Source organism: Maylandia zebra, linkage group LG6, assembly GCF_041146795.1.
Source record: "Maylandia zebra isolate NMK-2024a linkage group LG6, Mzebra_GT3a, whole genome shotgun sequence".
NCBI classification, from domain to species: domain Eukaryota; kingdom Metazoa; phylum Chordata; class Actinopteri; order Cichliformes; family Cichlidae; genus Maylandia; species Maylandia zebra.
Genome location: NC_135172.1, coordinates 18757315 through 18774087, shown reverse-complemented (window position 1 = coordinate 18774087; position 16773 = coordinate 18757315). Strand labels below are relative to the sequence as shown.

At 41.2% G+C, this 16773-nt stretch overlaps 1 protein-coding gene across 2 annotated transcripts; it reads right to left on the bottom strand.

Moving 5' to 3' along the window:
- Positions 1-47: 47 nt before the first annotated feature.
- On the bottom strand, positions 48-15645 carry sh3d19 (SH3 domain containing 19). Of its 2 annotated transcripts, none has more exons than XM_004549307.4 (21): positions 15499-15645; positions 9612-9654; positions 7823-7863; positions 7569-7605; positions 7202-7307; positions 6754-6910; positions 5633-6670; positions 4941-5054; positions 4653-4759; positions 4473-4513; positions 4173-4383; positions 4013-4081; positions 3779-3916; positions 3608-3659; positions 2482-2612; positions 2332-2396; positions 2022-2245; positions 1202-1254; positions 867-1053; positions 466-569; positions 48-387 (listed from the first exon to the last, which is right to left on the bottom strand). In XM_004549307.4, exons 1-21 carry the CDS (start codon positions 15560-15562, stop codon positions 277-279), a joined length of 3093 nt encoding a protein of 1030 aa, XP_004549364.3. In that variant the 5' UTR covers positions 15563-15645; the 3' UTR covers positions 48-276. The 2 variants fall into 2 exon arrangements, with proteins under 2 accessions (XP_004549364.3, XP_004549363.3); XM_004549306.5 differs by lacking the exon at positions 15499-15645 and adding an exon at positions 11204-11430.
- Between the last annotated feature and the right edge of the window lie 1128 nt (positions 15646-16773).

Here is a 16773-nt window from a genome sequence, read left to right as displayed (position 1 = left end):
ATTCATTTGTAATGGGAAGAAAATAAAACCACTAGATGGTGCTAGTGTACATCTGGTCAAATCGAAAATGCTTACCAAGAAACCAACATCGTCCACCATTTGTAATTTTATTGATTATTCAGTAAACATTTTTCAAGTGGACTTAAAGTTGGATTACTTGTAGGTAAAATACTGCATTCAACTTAAAGTCAGTTCAGGCTTCTGCTGCTGTGAACAAGTCACTGGAGCTTCAGGTCATCCAGCTGTGCTTTGCACCGAGCAAAAGTCCATGTGGCTTTAATCCAGTACTTGCACGTAGTTTTTAGGAACCAAGGCCCGTTTGCCCCTCAGGTCCCCTAAAAACCATTCATCATCTATGGACTCGAGATTGGTTACAATATCCCCAACCTGTAAAAGAAGAGGAAATGTGGTTTTACATGTAATGAGGAATTTGTTTACTCATGTAAGATGGAATCACATCAGTACCCGCAGGGAGAGCTCCTCATCACAGTTTGATGCGAAGCTGTACAGAGCCCTGGCTCTCCCGCCTCCAGCAGCTCCATTCTCCTGGTTATTAAACGGCTGCTGGCCTGTAAAGGGCAAGATTTGAAGGAACACTTGCAAATCAGATCTCATTGAGCATGATCCTATACTCTTGTTTCTTGAACTTTTAGAACAGTGTATTTAGTGGATGCATGTGATAAACAGTGAAGCTTTGGGGGGCAAACATTGCTTCTCACTGTGTCATGCTACAGAGCAGCATGACATAAAAAGCGAGGTCTTTGTCCATCTTCTCACACCTGATTTTCTCTACCAAAAACGCACAGTATAAAAACACGGGCGTTTCAAAACGAAACTCTTCAGCTCAAATGTTAATGACATCACACCTGTGGTGCTTTCCGCATAATTCCTGGGGAAGAGGCCCTCCCTGCCGTTGAGCCTGCCACAGCTCCACTCAGCATCCATGTGCTTGGTGACGAGGATACAGTCGCCCTGTTGAAAGGACAGCTCTTCCTCTGTCCTCCCTGCATAATCATACAGAGCCACCACCCACTCCACGTCAGAGTGAGACGCCTACAAAAAAAGAGCAAAATACACAAATGTTCAGTGCACCTGCGGAAAACTTAACTATAACAAAACTATTATATATTTTGCTCAAAACACAGGGTCAAATTGCATGACCAACATTGTCTGGATTTATTATCGTGCTTGTGTTGGTTACCTGAGCAGGTTTGCCAGCCTCAGGGTGCATGCTTGGAGAAGCGGCAGCCATCCCTGTGTGAACAAAATTAAATCAAGGAACAAACAGAAAATTCTGTGGCCACATTTTGTGACAGTCCTCAATAATGTATTGGTGTGCTATTAATAATTCAATATTGCTGCCATTGAGGAGACTGGTGTCAGCCTTTTTGTATTATTTCTTTTACTGAGCAGGAGTTTGCATTATTCATGTGAATGCTTTGCTTTAACTTTTCAACTTTTTTCCTCAATTTATAGTATTTAAAGCACAGGTGTCGAACTCCAGGCCTTGAGGGCCAGTGTCCTGCAGGTTTTAGATGCGTCCTTGATCCAACACAGCTGATTTAAATGGCTAAATTACCTCCTCAACATGTCTTGAAGTTCTCCAGAGGCCTGGTAATGAACTAATCATTTGATTCAGGTGTGTTGACCCAGGGTGAGATCTAAAACCTGCAGGACACCGGGCCCTCAAGGCCTGGAGTTCGACACCCCTGATTTAAAAAGTATTTGTAGGACAACAATGCACTACTCGTAACCTCTGATCTGTAATTCTAAACTCCTGTCTATGGCTGGGCTTTTGTAAACAATTACTTAATTAAAGTCAAACACAAGTGCAAATTCTTGACATGCCACAGAGAGTATGTACCAGCCAGCATGAAGTAAAGACGCTCATAAAAGCTCTTCAGTGAAAGATACAAAACGTCGGCATGTTGTAGTGTGGATATTCACACAGATAAATGTATGTATGTACAGTTTAAAAGTCAGCACATAGTGAGCGTCTGAGTGTCTTCAGAAAATCTTACCGGGCAGTGCGACCTTCTTACTGGGTTTCTGACTCGGGGGTGGAGGCAGATCTTCAATGACGTCTACAAAGTTAAGGGGGAAGATGCCAGTGTGGCCGCCGATCTGTCCCCGTGCCCAGTCCTGTCCCATATACTCCTTCAGCTGGATCACATCACCCTCAGAGAACGACAGCTCATCACTGTGCTCCCCTTCAAAGTCGAACCTCGCCATACACCTGGGACCACTTTAAGGGTATATTAAACATCCAGTTAGCCCATCATGCTGGTTTGTAAAGGCTGATCCAAACATTTTATGCTGCAAAGACAGTACCTGACTTTTGCGGGTGTTGGTGGCGGCTTTGGTTTCCTTTCTGGGAGGGGTTTTGGTGAATCCAACTAATCAAAAAGAAAACAAAAGTTAAAAGCATTTGCCTTGCTTTTTGATTGTCACTAAATAGGTGAAGAATGCACTGAAACCTACCAGGACTTTGACATGATTGATGGGAAAGAAACCAGTAGATCCCCTACAGGTGCCCATGTACCACTCGCTGTCCACCTTCTCCACCATGGTCACAATATCTCCCGCTCTCAGACTCAGCTCTCCGGGGCCCTCTGAGGACCAAACACTTCACAATCAATCATTCAGTGCAAACAATCAAATACAACAAATACATCTACACTTACAGGCCACTTCATTAGGTACACCCGTTCAACTGTTTGTTAATGCTGATGGCTGATCAGCTGATCACATGGTGGTAACCCAGTGAATTTAAGTATATAGACATGGTCATGCTTAAGTTTAAAGCATGGCACACTGGCACACTTTGGGCCCCTTAGTGCCATCAAAGATATTTGATGGTTTCTTGAATGTGAATTAGTTCACTGTACTCAAATGACCTCCACCTGTGATATGTGGTATAGCAGGAGTTCTGCGTCGTGGATGTGCAAATCTGCAGTTGTCTATCAGGAATGTTTCCGGCACCGTGTTGAATCTATGCCATGAATAATTAATACAGGCCAAACTGGTACTAGCAAGGTGTACCCAATAAAGTGGCCATCAGTGTCTATGATTCTTTTCAGACAATATGCATTTTATCAGCAGGAGAGGTTGTTGTTTAGAGTGTTCACTGTAGCACGGACACAAAGAGGCCAGCAGAAATAAGAAACTATTTGTTATTTAGGGAGCATTAGAGGTAGATCTAGGCGTGGTTGTCAATTTTGGACTGACCTCCTTTCTATTGCATTTCTTTTCTGGAAAACAAGCTAGTCTTGGTCAAAGTTAACGCTAATTCTTACTAGTTAGCCCCCATTATCTTGTGCCATATAAACCATCACCTCCTGACTTCACCAGAAAGAATTGTCTCCAAAGATTAAAAGAAAAAAAAAAAAATGCATATGCATATGCATTTCTAAATTTAGTGGGAGGCCCTTGGGTTAGCCCCCTGTCTACAGAGATTACACTATACTAACCTCCCTCCCCTCTTGACTGGAAACCTATAATTGTATTTGTCCTCTTAATTAAAATGCCACAACAAATCCAGACAAAGAACAGCCTGAAATGTCAAAAATATTCTATTAAACAGTTATTCAAGAAACCGATGCTTCACCTGGATCGAAGTCATGTACGACCTGCACCTTTAGCCCAGTTTGGTCAGAATCCTGCACAAAAAGGAACAAAGACTTTAAAGTATAACACATCAGGACAGACTGGTAACAACAGCATCAACGGATCAGGTGGCAAAAAACATTCACTGACTCATAATAAAAGGCTGAGTCACCTGTGGTGAAGATTCATCCGAGGAAAGGGGAGTTATAATCTTCATGCAGGACTTGTGGACTTTTCCTCTAGTTTGTCCAACTTGGCACTCCAATTCATTGTGATTAATTTCTCTGAGCAGCAGCAGCACTTCGTTTTTCTATTGAAAGGCCAACAGTACACAAAGGACTTAATGATGTGCTTAACAATGATGAGCTGCAGGCCACATATGTGCTGGTAAAACTAGTTTGGTCACCTGGAATGACAGCTCTCTTGAACTACTCCCTTTGTAGTCAAAGCTTGCAATCCCATGGGGAAGCTGCAACTAGTAGGAGAAAGAAAAAAATTATATTATCAAGCCCTCACTAAGCCGTTGTAGAAACAAGCCTGGAGTTTTTATGCATGCAGTCTCTCACAGTGTATTTGTTGTAGAGGCGGTGGCCTGGGTTGGGCCTTGGGGGTAAGACGAGTTCTTTCCTGTGGGGCTTCTCTGGCTGGAGTTTAGGTGAAGCGTCCCATGACAGCGACTGAGAGCGACCTGTGGCTTTGAAGCTTTGGGGAGGCCTTCCCGGGGCTATTTTGGCAGCAGGTGGGCGAGGTGGGAGGCTTTTGTTCACACTTGGCTTCCTGAAGTGCAAAATTGTGCACAACTTGAGCGGGACATACTCAAAGTGTCCTACAGTTTGATATCTGATTGTTTTCCCCCCTGCACTTACCGAGGTGGCAGAGATGGCATTGGCATAGCACTGAAAGGCTCCTGGAAAAAGAATCAGGGCAAAAGATGTGAAGCACAACTAGCTGAAGCTCAACAGCAGGCAGCGGGTTTAGGAGGCAAGAGTTTCATCAGAAGATGCACTTTAATGAGGTTTAAGGCTTTCCTGTGATCCAAATCATACCTGGAGGGACAAGCTGGACTGCAGGCTTTTTTTGTGGTTCATTGAGTTGTTTAGTGAGCCCACGGGGTTCTGAATTGGAAGAGGAGGAGGATCATCCCAGGAGGAATCTGACATTAAAAAAAAAAGGCATACTGAGCAGCAGTGCTTCATGTGTACAGGATAAATAAAGTGAAGGTAGGTAAGAGTTCAGTGCGCAGTTACCACATGCTACATACATGTCAGATAAACACATCAGTGTTTTGACATAAATCAAACATCAGTCAATCGCTTAAGGCTTACTGAACCTACCTGAACTGGTTTTGCTGGGGACCCTGATGGTGGTTGGTCGTTTCGGCAGGCTTGGCACGGTGACGGAGCCTCCATTGATGTTAGAGTTACGCGGCGGTTTAAATGGCATCGGATCTGAGCAATGAGACACCTCATGAGTGTACAGCTTTGCTTTTGTGTTGCACCAACCTAACTCAGGACCTCCGGTGTACATTAATGTCATAAAAGTCAAGCAGAACGTTGTTGTTATTTGCAATCGAGATGAGAAGAGCTTAAGGTTTACTTAAAGGGAGCATTTGGCATTGTAGGAAATAAGGCTGGGGGGGGAAACTGTGCATTCGCATTTCTTAGCCATTCCTCCAGTCACTACATAGTTTTGTGCAGCATCTCTGACCACGATGTAACCAAACAACCATTCATTAGGTTTCTTTAAATGTCAAATATCTGCCAGTGACACCAATCAAAGATTCTGCTCTCTTTTCTCAGCTTCTTATGGTTGTCACTTAAACACCAGTAAGATCTTTGCAGGCAAGATAACCTTCTTAACCACAATTTATAGGATTTCTTCTTACATTAATAAAGTCAAATAAAGGATTTTTATATGAAAGCAGATTGAAAAACCCAAAACAAAACAGTAGGTCGATTAACACAGAAACTGGAGATGAAAAACGTAAACACGTGCTTTTGGAGCAGTGCATTTTATTTGCACTTACTTATTGGAGTCTCCACATACTCTTTCTCTCTGACCACGGAGGCCGAGTTGTGGTTGTTTATATTCAGATTGGGTTTGAGTGGTTCCTTCACCGGAGGTATAGGTGGAAAAGGTGAATATTCAGGTGGAAAAGGTGAAGATTCTTCCTCATACACCTGACTGATTCTGGTCAGCGGAGAGCGTGATATTTGTGACATTGCCCCCTTGCTGTGTAAAGCCTCCAGTTCCTCCCTTATTGATAGACCTGCGGGTTTCTCAGGAGGCTGAGGTCTGGGGGCTGTCATAGCGTTTTTAAAGATGTTTGCCCCCGATATGTTTTGACTGTCATCGTCTATACTCGGGGTAAACGGAGGTTTGAGAGCTACAAAAGGTTTAGCAGCAACCGGAGGTCTAATGGATGGCTTCCTGGCAGGAAGCTGCGGTTTGCTAGATTCATTCCCATTTCCGTCCTCGCCGGTAGCCTGGCTCTCAAAGGCCTGGATCGTGGCCCGGATGCTACGTTGATTGTTGCTGCCGCTCATCTCGTCAGGAGCATCTTCACTTTGCGAGGATTCGTCGGCTTGATCAGTGATGCCACCGCCCTGCTCGCACTCGTTATCTGCACCGAAAACCTCCAACAACTCCTTTAAATACTTATTTGAGTGGAACTCCTGGTTATCAGATTGAATATCCCCAAAACTTTCACAGATTTCAACCAAAGTCTGAACTTTAGCCTCCTCTTCGGGTGCTTGCTTAAGGGATTTCGTGCGAGGGCGTGGAACGGGACGTTGGCTGCGATTGGAGTTTGAAGGTGAAAGAGTGGCGTCACCAGGTTCAGGGGCAACAGAAGGATGGTTTACGGGAATGTTCCAGTGGACAGTTACAGATCGGACGCACGTGTGCGTGGAGTCTTGCTGTCGAAGTTGCTTTCCATCAGAGCCAGGATCACTTTGGTCCTCAGCGTTTGTGAGCGCTGCAGTATTTGTCACAACCTTCTCTGCTGCTTTTCTGTCTGCTTGTTTCGGCAGCAAGGGCCTGGGTGGCTTTTGTGGCTTTGTACCTGGAAACATGAAGAACCACGGTGTTTAGAGTCAAACCTGCTATGAATGCTCAGCAGACAGTAACGATCCTTTTATGCCTCACCAGCAGGTCTTTTCTCCGCTAACGGTGGAGTGTCACCACGCTGTGTGACGGCAGCGGTAGGGTCAGCCTGTGTGGCGCTTGTGGCTGTGCAGCTGCTCCGGCGGGGGGCTGGAGTGGGCTTTACAGTGTGTTCCTCCCCAGTCTTCTCTTTGATCACCTGGTCATTGGATGGTGGGAGTGGAGTCATTAAAAGAGAGATTTTCCCACATTTTCTCAGTTGCTATGACATTTCTGTGTCGTGTATCTAGAATAATAGAATTATTGAACTTTCTACTATTGTTATTATGACTCTTTTCATTAGGCATGCTTTCATAGGTTGATCCAGGCATGTTTGGACCCAACATTTGAACCTTTCAGTCAAAGCATTTGAGTCTGCGTGCCTGTGTTGTTGTTTGTTTGTTTTTTTAAATAGGTAACACTGAGACACTGTGGCTCAGGTCAAACCTACCTGGGACACAGAGCCTGGCTGAGGAGGAGGAGAAACCACCGAGGATCCTGTGAACCAGGTGTTACTTGTCAGAGGCTCTGCTGCTACAAAAGTGATCTGTGGTCGCCTGGAAGACAAATCGCCATAGCACCATGAGGACCCCCCCTCCATGAAACCACCCCCCCGACAAAAACACATCTACACACCCACTTCTCATTTATCTTTAATGCAGTTTATTTACTGATGATTACTTTTTAGATTCGTTAGCAAAAGCACAGTTCTCTGAACCACATGGCACAAATCAGATATTTGGTTTCATTAAGCTTTTAAGAAGCAAACAATACAGGCGAGATGTAAAGAGTAGGAGGATGGGAACATTTTACTGTACCTCCTGTCTCTGTTGTTGCTCTGAGAGTTTGTTCTCGCTAAAGGAAGAAAGAAAAAAAAAAAGTAACATGAACTTTGTCACCATTGCACTGTAAGATGTCTGTTCAAGTTAATCATACTACAGATATATTTCTCTCTTAAAAAAAAAAAAAAAAAGCCTGCTGACTCATTACACTTCCACATGAAAAACGTGTGAAGAAACACACCGTAAAAGGCTCTAAACGCTTCTCAGAAGGCCGGTTTAGGCAAACTTACTTCGTTTGATAGCAGCTCGTATTGAGGAGAGAGGTCCTGGACTGAAAAGAGCAGAACAAGAGTCTTGTTTATCATCAACAGCAGGGTCATACTTTTGCAGTGACACCATGGTTAAACAGAAATCTCGTCACTCTTCATTTTAACAATCCTTGCAGTGTAACTCCATGCAGCTCCTCCTTATTGTTGATGATCCAAAAATAGATTGACAATAAGGCAGAGATGAATTGCTTAAATATTTTATAGATGTAAATGATAAAAATGTAAGCCAGCAGATGGCAGACTATATTGGATTATTATGGTTAAGGGAAGAGTAAGGTGGTTTACATCAGGTAAAAAGACAAAAATATTTTATACAAGCAGAAAAAAAAAATGTGCTGAAATACATTGAAATAAGTTCTTAGAAATTTCTTAGAGTCCAGAGTTAATTATGCAATTCACATTTCTTAGACTGGGCTGTCTGAAACGAGTCGTTTCATTTCCTTACTTCTGATTGGCTACCTCTCTCAAACGGACGGTTTAAGCAGCAGGTGGGCAGCAATTCTGCTTAAATACAGACTTATTTGCCTCAGACAGCAGCATTAAATGACATCATAGAGATCCAACAGTAGGAAAAAAAACACTGCTGGATGCAAGTTCTACTTCTCAGCCTCCAATAGACAGTACACACCATGGTATCAAAGTCAATGTCGCCTTGAGTTATTAGATTCAAAAGGTATTCGGAATACTTGACCTCTGACCTTGAGGTCAAGGCCACTGGGATTCAAACTTGTCGGAGATTTTCAGTAGATGAAAATCCAAGGTGACTTCCTTCTTGAGTTATCGCATTCACAAGATTTTCAGAAAACTTGACCTCTGACTTTGACATTGTGATCAAAGTCACTGGGATTCAAAATTGTCCACTTATGATATCCTGCTGGTATCTTACTCCATCAGTATTTTACAGCTGAGGGGTAAAAACTGTCTGAATCCAAATCTTCAGCACAGGTTGAAGCTTTTAAAAACACTGACCACATTTATGAAACTTTATATGCTTAAAAAAATGCATCCACTTTTACAACCACACACAAATAAAAGGCAAAGAATAATAAGTTTCCGCCTTATAGGACAAGAGTAGTATCCCAACAAACACCGTTCATTAATCTGTTTGAACACATCGGGCTAACAAAACCAGGAATCCCAATAAACAGGACAATTTCCTCTTTTGTAACTCTTTTACAAAATACAGGAGGCGAATGTATTGACATCTTCCGTTTGTTTCACTTTCAAACATTCTTTCCTTTTGATCGCAGCACTCTTTGTGCTGGTTGAAAACTATAGAGGTTGAACTAACGTGACAGGGAATTTTCCCGGCTCGTTAAGACCCGAGTCCTGGATCTAAACTATCTGACAAAAGCCCAACAATCCTCCTTTTCTTGTGCTGGACGGTTAATTTAATTGACTGCTTGAGTTGGAACCACATGGACTTAATAGGTCACAAACAAATCCACGATGCATGAAAGCTTTAAATAACTGGACAGATTTTCAGCTCTACACACATTTGTCTTCTTAACATGTGTAAACACCAAGTGAAAAAAGCAGCACGGTGTCTACTCGTCATTGTGTTGACCTCCTGTCTGTCAGTGAGGATAGATCACCGCATTGTTTGGTCCATTCACAACCTCACCATCAGCATATCTGGCTGTTAAAGGGGACAGAGCCCTGCTTCCAGCTACAGCTGAAGTTTGGTGAAACTGAACAGCTGTAGCTGGATCGAACATACAAAACTTCAGCTCGGCATGAAATCAAATACCTGGAATGCAAATGTTCTTGGTTCTTGGTTCTTTCAGCACCATCTGCAGAGGAAAACAGAGAGAAACAGGTTTTATAAGTGACAATGAATGACGTATGAGAAAAGTTAGATGTATCATGATTGATCATTTTTAGTGCAGTGACTGAGATACTACAGGTCAAGTAACCAGAAGCAATGGCTGCTTTCACTGAATCCAGAAACAAGCTATGTTAACATGACCTTCTGATCGATCATGTGCAATTAACTTAAATCTTTCTGAAAAAACTTGTTATAATGATTGTTATGAAATTTCAACCTTATACGTCAAATTTTTTTTCAAGAGATATATTTTTGAAAAATGGTCCATTGGCTCACTACCAGCATGAGTCAGTGTTTGGACATGAATATTTCAAACATTATTAAAGATAAAAGCCTGAGAATTTCACTGGCCTTTCTTATCATCAAAAGGAATCAGGATCTAAAATTTAGTACAGATACATCAAAAAATGTCTTAGTATTGGTCAGTTAAAATATTAAAAAAAAATAATAATAAATGAAGCGGTTGTGTAAAGTCACATTTGAGCGCTTACTTAGAAAAAAGCTTCACAAATCAAAAGACAACCAGTGATAATTTCTGAATGGTACAAAGTTGAATTTTACAATGATGCAATTAAACCTGTAGAATACTTTAAGTTCAATACTTAGTCACAACTATGATATAAATGTTATTATCAGATAGTCCTTTGGGTAGAGTAGGTCTTGAAAATGAAAAAATATGCATATAATCAACAAAATTAGTTTCTCATTTATAATTAGAGTACCATCTGGAAACGATCTACTGATATTTTTGTGGTACAACTTGTTATACTTGCTCAATCCAACTTGAAATTTGAATGAAAATGGCACTTTCTTCGTTTTTGTAACCAGAAATTTGACATTGAAAAGTATTCTGCACATTTTATTTTGTATTATTGCAAAATACAACTATATTCATTCAGAAATCTTTTACAATATCAGTTTAAAAACAAACAAACAGAAAAAAAAAAACAACCCAAACTTTTACTGTGAGTTCAAATACAAGACGTCACAGGACTGCTTGATTATTTTTCTTCAAATTTTAACTAGTCAATAATTGGACATTTTTAGACGTTGCTCTCCCAAGTTACAGATCCTTATTGACTCTGATGGCAAGGAAGGTCAGAGAAAATCTCATCTTTAATAGCCTTTCAGTCATCCATATGTAAACATTGAAGTTTGGGGAAAAAAAGTATTTGATAGATAAAATTTCACAGCAACGATTAAATAAAAATAAAATCTGTAAGCGAATCAGAGACGGTTGAGCCGTAGGTGCAGGTTCATTTGAGATAGAATGATCTTTCTAAAACATGAGCTGGTCCTACTGGTAAAGCAACTTACTGAGGATCAGAATGAGGATAAAAATGCACAAAAGAAGCAGCAGGTGAAGATGGGAGTTTTTAAAAAGGCAACTAAATATGACATCACGGTCCACGCCAAAGGTCTGAGCCATTGTTTTATAAGACACAAACCCCAGACTCTCCCACTGCTTCCAGACAGTGCTGTGTGAACTAGAAATACAAGAACTGAAACCATACCAGCAGGGTGGACAGAAACATGTTGATGAACCAGTTTGGCTAAAATGAACTGGTTTCCTTCAGGAAGCACCATAAACATACGTATAGTTATTTCCTGGACTAATGTGGTCCATGACCTGATCTCTAGGTTTTTACAAACCTAAAGCAGATTTCCAGCATTTATCAGCACAAGCTAAAGAGTAAATTCAGTCATTTAAACTAAAGTCATTTGTCCTTGAAGTTTAATGAAGGCAAGCAGGCAGAGACAGAGGAGGCATTGTTTTTAATGCCTCAAACCTGACGCCCTGACCTAGTTGTTCATGACACGCACCTGTCACACCTGTTACTTGTTATCTGTTTAAGCTATAGTGCTGCTTCCTCAATTTACGCAGCATGTGAGAACACAGCCTCTGTACTTTCACTTGATGACACAGACATTTTTAAGTGGCTACATGATGACACTTTTACACTTAATAAAATGTCAACACTTCATAACAGAAGTCACATAAGTGACACAAAAGCACACCTGCCTGGTCATCTGTATCACTAGAAGTGACACCATGTGCTGACAGCCTTACCTGAGAGAAATTAAAGGAAAAGACATGAAGCGTTCAGCATCCAAAAGGTTATTTCCAATCAATATTTTCTCTCCTGGTCCACCGAGCGTCCCTCTGAACGTGCCAGTGAAGCTGAAGCAAGCAGTCCCACACCCACAGGCAAGAGCAAAAAAAAGAGGGACGGCCGATAATGTCTCAGTGTTTACTCGGCCAATCTGATGAAGTGGAATGTGGTCAATCAGGAAGTGGAGGTTTTCAGTGTAACACTGCACCATATTAATCTTTTACTTGTGAAGTCACAGAAATGTTCACGCGACTCTGTCATCCATACTGTAGGTGACGCGGGTCTACAGCCGTTAAATAATGAACTTCAGCAGCTTTGAATTTACATTTACTCTCTCACCAGGTCAGCATTTATTTCAGGCTTAAACAGTTAACTGTTATATTTCCAGTGCAATATAGAACCTGGCTCTTGAGTATTTGCTTAAAATGTTGAATTAACTAAAGGATTTTAAAAAGAAAATTAAAAATATGATGATAAATGGAAGATCTATTTAAAAAAAAAAAAGATTTCTCAGAGCACCTGAAGAGCACTCATTCAAAGCACTTCAAATATGAGTCCTTGAGTAAATCCAAGTAAGCTAAATGGACTGGTACTTATATATTGCACCTTTCTACTCAGGTGAGCACTCAAAGCACTTTCTACTACTAATCTCATTCATCCAGTCATACGCACACTCATTCAGCACTTTTATCTATGCCTAAGTACTTTCTAGCGTTCACACCCTCACACAGATTTATCATGTGGCAACTCAGGGCAGCTGGAGGAGTCAGGATGAGTTCACTGAGCTTCTGATTGATAGACCTGCTGGTCTACTAGCTGAGCAACCAAAAACCCATAGCTCTAATATGAAGATAAAGTAACCAGCAGTGCTGTGTGATACTGCACGATTTGGCATTGATCTGATATCAAGTCAATGCAGGGCCCGTATTGCCAATACTGATATGAAAATTTCTTTATATATTTTAAAACTGGGCTTTTCTGGAGACCTGGAATGTAAATGTGCCTTTTCTCTAGAGCACAGTCAGCTTCTGCTGTTTAAATCTCTTATAGGCTATAAATAAAATAGACATGACAGTCAAAACTAAAAGATTCAGATATTTTCTGAGTTTGCAGGTTTGAGATGTGTTTTTTCATTTTTTCATTTTTTTAAATACAAATCGTTGGGCTTTGTTTCTATCTTAGAGGATAGAAACAAAGTATCTGGTTACACTTTAAGTAATCATGTAAGCCAGCTGTTTGTGTTCACAGATTCAGGCTTATAGGAATGCAAACGGTACATGTTTTCAAGTTCTTTGAAAGAAAAAGTGAGTTTGAAATATCTGAAAGGTACCAAAGTGAATCCATTTCTCTGTCTGTTGGTGTGAAAAAGAAAGTGATGCAGGCTGATACATTTCGCATGGTTTAAAGTATAAACTCTAAAGCTGAATGCACTTCTAAATGTACTGAATGTAGTTCTGGTTTAATGGATGTCAAAAACCTCCCTATTAGTCATAATTGGCCTCTGCACCAATAACAGCACTGCGGTTTTGTCTTGGTTAAGCTCACCTGTGCGTGAGACGTTAGGCATGAATACCTCACACACACAGAGGTGTGACAAATTAACTGAAACTCTTAACTGATCATGCCTCCCCGTCGCACAGAGATGGACTGATTGTCAAACAACGTGAATCATATGAGTCACCAGATCTCAGTCCAACAGAATGGCTGTGGGAAGTTTGAGACAGAGCTCTCCGCTATCATGTTCAAAACTTCAAATAAGGGAATGAATGAATTAGGTTTCATCCCTCTAGTAGAACTGCAGTGATATAGGGAATCAACAAGGCATAAATGAGATTTTTCCAGAGTCCTGTGGAGGTTTTGCAAAGTGAACACTGATTTTTGATCCCACCATAACCAGCAGCAAATGCCAGAAACGACAGATTATATCAGCTGGTGAAGGCACACTAGTTTGAATAAGCTTCAGGCAATCTTGTACCATACTTAAACATCATGAAGGTGACTTCAGGCCAAGAACTACCTCATTGTGGTAGGTGAAGAGAACAACAGCAATTAAGCTTATAAAGAGATAACATTTATTTTAAGCAGAATTGGGTTCAGCTTATTCTAAATCAGTCCCTATTTCCCGTGTGGCACCCTGGGAAAATGGATTGACCACACATGCATCAGATGGCTGTTAAGGTATATTGATAAGGGCCAAAGTGGAAGAATAACCAACACACTGACCAATGAAGCAACAGGATCATCCCAAATAGAGAAACTGAAACATGTGTTGCACCTGTGTGTAACAATAGAGGCTTTCTTTAAGAGAATTATTTACCATTAGAGATTCACTGACATCAGAAAGCAGCTAAAGTCAGCAGGAAAGGTTTCCCCTTCACAGCCATACTCTCCCTCGAACACATGCTGACGTTACTCAGCACAAGTGGCAGCAGTCACAGAGCAGCTGGTGAAACGAGCACCAAATGGAGAACAATCTGCCTTCAAGTGTCACGCTTCACCAGCATGAGTTAAGAGAGCAGTCAGTTCGATAAGCAAATTTGCTCCCTATCCTGTACAGGTCATCAAGAACATGCTGAAGCACCTTTGGGAGGGAAAAGATTCTAAAGTGTGACTAAGGTCAAAATCCAGGAAGTGCTGCTGCTAACTGTTGAAAACACATTTGCCTTCACTCTAAAAACAAGAGAGCTTAAAGCTGCCAAATGACGATGTCACGAGTGAATAACACAATGTCAGCAGCAGTGTCCGGGAAGATTAGATGGTGTCGATGCAAATGAGTGATTCACAGTGCAAACTTCCCGAAGTAGTATCTGAAGTGGGTCAGACGATTTTCTGTTATTATCACAAGTTCTGTCAATTACATACCACAACGTGTTCATCACACAGCAGCCTGCCTGTTCAGACACTGACAGGAATTTCCATGCAAACAGCTGGTGGAGTCAGGTTGTGGTATGAGAGGGTCTGACACTGCTGGGTTTGACATGGGGTGGGGTTGCTTGCTAGAAAAAACAAAGATTACTTGGGGTAAAACTATCTTGGTACTTAACTGTTGTGGGCAAGCCGGGGCTAAAATGAAGAGCAGCAAATTATGAGTACAGAAGCGGGTGGGAATTTTCTATAATCACAAACTGGATGATTAAAATCCACAGCGCTGTGTGATTATAAGAAACGGAGAAACTGATGTAAATGGCACTTCAGTCAGAGCGTTATTAAATAAAGTAATGGTTTGCTTCCACGCAGAAAATCAGAGCATTACAACAGCCTGCTGCTTTATACTGTGTTCAGATTTCTGAAGCAACATCAAAACATAGTTATTAAAAATCCTTCTGCATTTGCCCAAATTAACCCTAACACCGGTCTCTCAATCCTGCCAGATGGCAAGATCCTGCAGGTCCAAGAGAGGTTTGCACACCTTTTATACATTTCTAGGATTTCTAGGGATCATTCCTCTCTCTCAGTTTCTGTGTTTATATTAGAATAAAACGCTGACTCCTGAATTGTGAGCTTTAAGCAACAGGTTTTATGAATGGAGCATCGTCCCCCGCTTAGCAATGAAGATTTTTCACATTATTTGCTGTTCACATTGCGTTTCTACATGATTTCGTCAATGTTGCAAGTGTTCACACTTGAACCAAGATTCAGCTTTTTCCTAAAAAACGCGCTCTGCAGATAAATCAAAGCCTGATACACCACCATACCCGATGCCTGGCTTGTGCGCTCCCCTTCGTTCTCCTCCTCCTCCTCACGCCTGGATTCTGCCATATTGGTATGAAACGATGTGGAAATTTAAAAAACAGATAAAAAAAAAGAAAAAAAAAGTTAGATCTTGTGAGCAGCTGGCCACTCAGTCATCTGTGAGCATAACACGACGACGCAGTCGGATGTTGTCCTGTCCACTAGAAGTTTCACCGAGTCCTGCCCCGCTGTGGACAGACAGAGGTGACGACATCCAGTGACCGGACCCCCCGGCAGGAGTCGTTACTGTCGATGTTTGTACGCGGCTTTTTTTTTTAAACATTATTATTTTATGTCTAATATCTACGTTTATATTGATAAATACCGAGCCGTCAACAGTAATCTTTAGCCTTTATTCTGACTTCATATCACTAATGATAGATACGTGTCGCATTTACGGGTCAACAAGTCAACAATATGATCAATTAGAAAAAGAAAAAAGAGGAAAAAAAGAAAAAGAAAAAACCCTGAAAAAACAAACAAACAAAACTTCAGATGATAAAATAGATACCACCACAACAACTTCATCCAAGGCTCTTGTTGATGGATCCCTCCTCCTTGGATATTTTGTATTGCTGAGACAGATTTTTATTTTTTCGTTTCAAATTTGTATAAATCTTTATTTAGAAAATGTCACCGTCAACCAATGAGATTGATGTAAGCTGAAAGTTCCGGGTGTGTCGATAGTCACATGTATCCCGATCCATTTCACATTCAACATTAATCTTCACCATTAACCACCCTGTATTAATTTACACAGCTTTAATATTCATACGAACCTCCAGTAAGTCAGAACTACACCTACGACCTGCTGCTATAATAACTCTTGACGGTCGTTGACACGTTTCCTTTGAAAGGCTACTCTGGGGAGATGTAATTCATCTGTCTTGCCACCAGATGCCGCTACAGGCTTGCTCATCTTTATAACCATAAACTAAAAAAACCCAAAAACGTCCCTCACTGTCATGGCCAAATCTGTCAAAATATGCCCGATAAAAGTCCCCCTATAAGACTCAATGTAACTACCGGAAATCATGGACAGTTAGATACGTTTGCATCTAACTTCTTAAATTACGACTTGGGCTAAATATATCTTTCAATCAAGCATAAATGGAGGTTGTGTCTCTTCTATAACTCTACAGTATAATTTCATGCTGGAAATCACAATGATTATGATCCCGCTGGAGATATGGGTGGAGTTAGACATGCTGAGGCCCAGATTTATACACAACTTGGAA

Bases quoted from the DNA above. Each gene is read 5' to 3' on its own strand.
- sh3d19 (XM_004549306.5), bottom strand. From the start codon at position 11,282: ATGTTTATGGTGCTTCCTGAAGGAAACCAGTTCATTTTAGCCAAACTG. The intron at 4,082-4,172 runs GTGAGAGACTGC...TTCTCCTACTAG, and splicing joins GCCTCTACAACAAATACACT to TTGCAGCTTCCCCATGGGAT. The intron at 2,613-3,607 runs GTGAAGCATCGG...TTTGGTCCTCAG, and splicing joins CGTACATGACTTCGATCCAG to AGGGCCCCGGAGAGCTGAGT.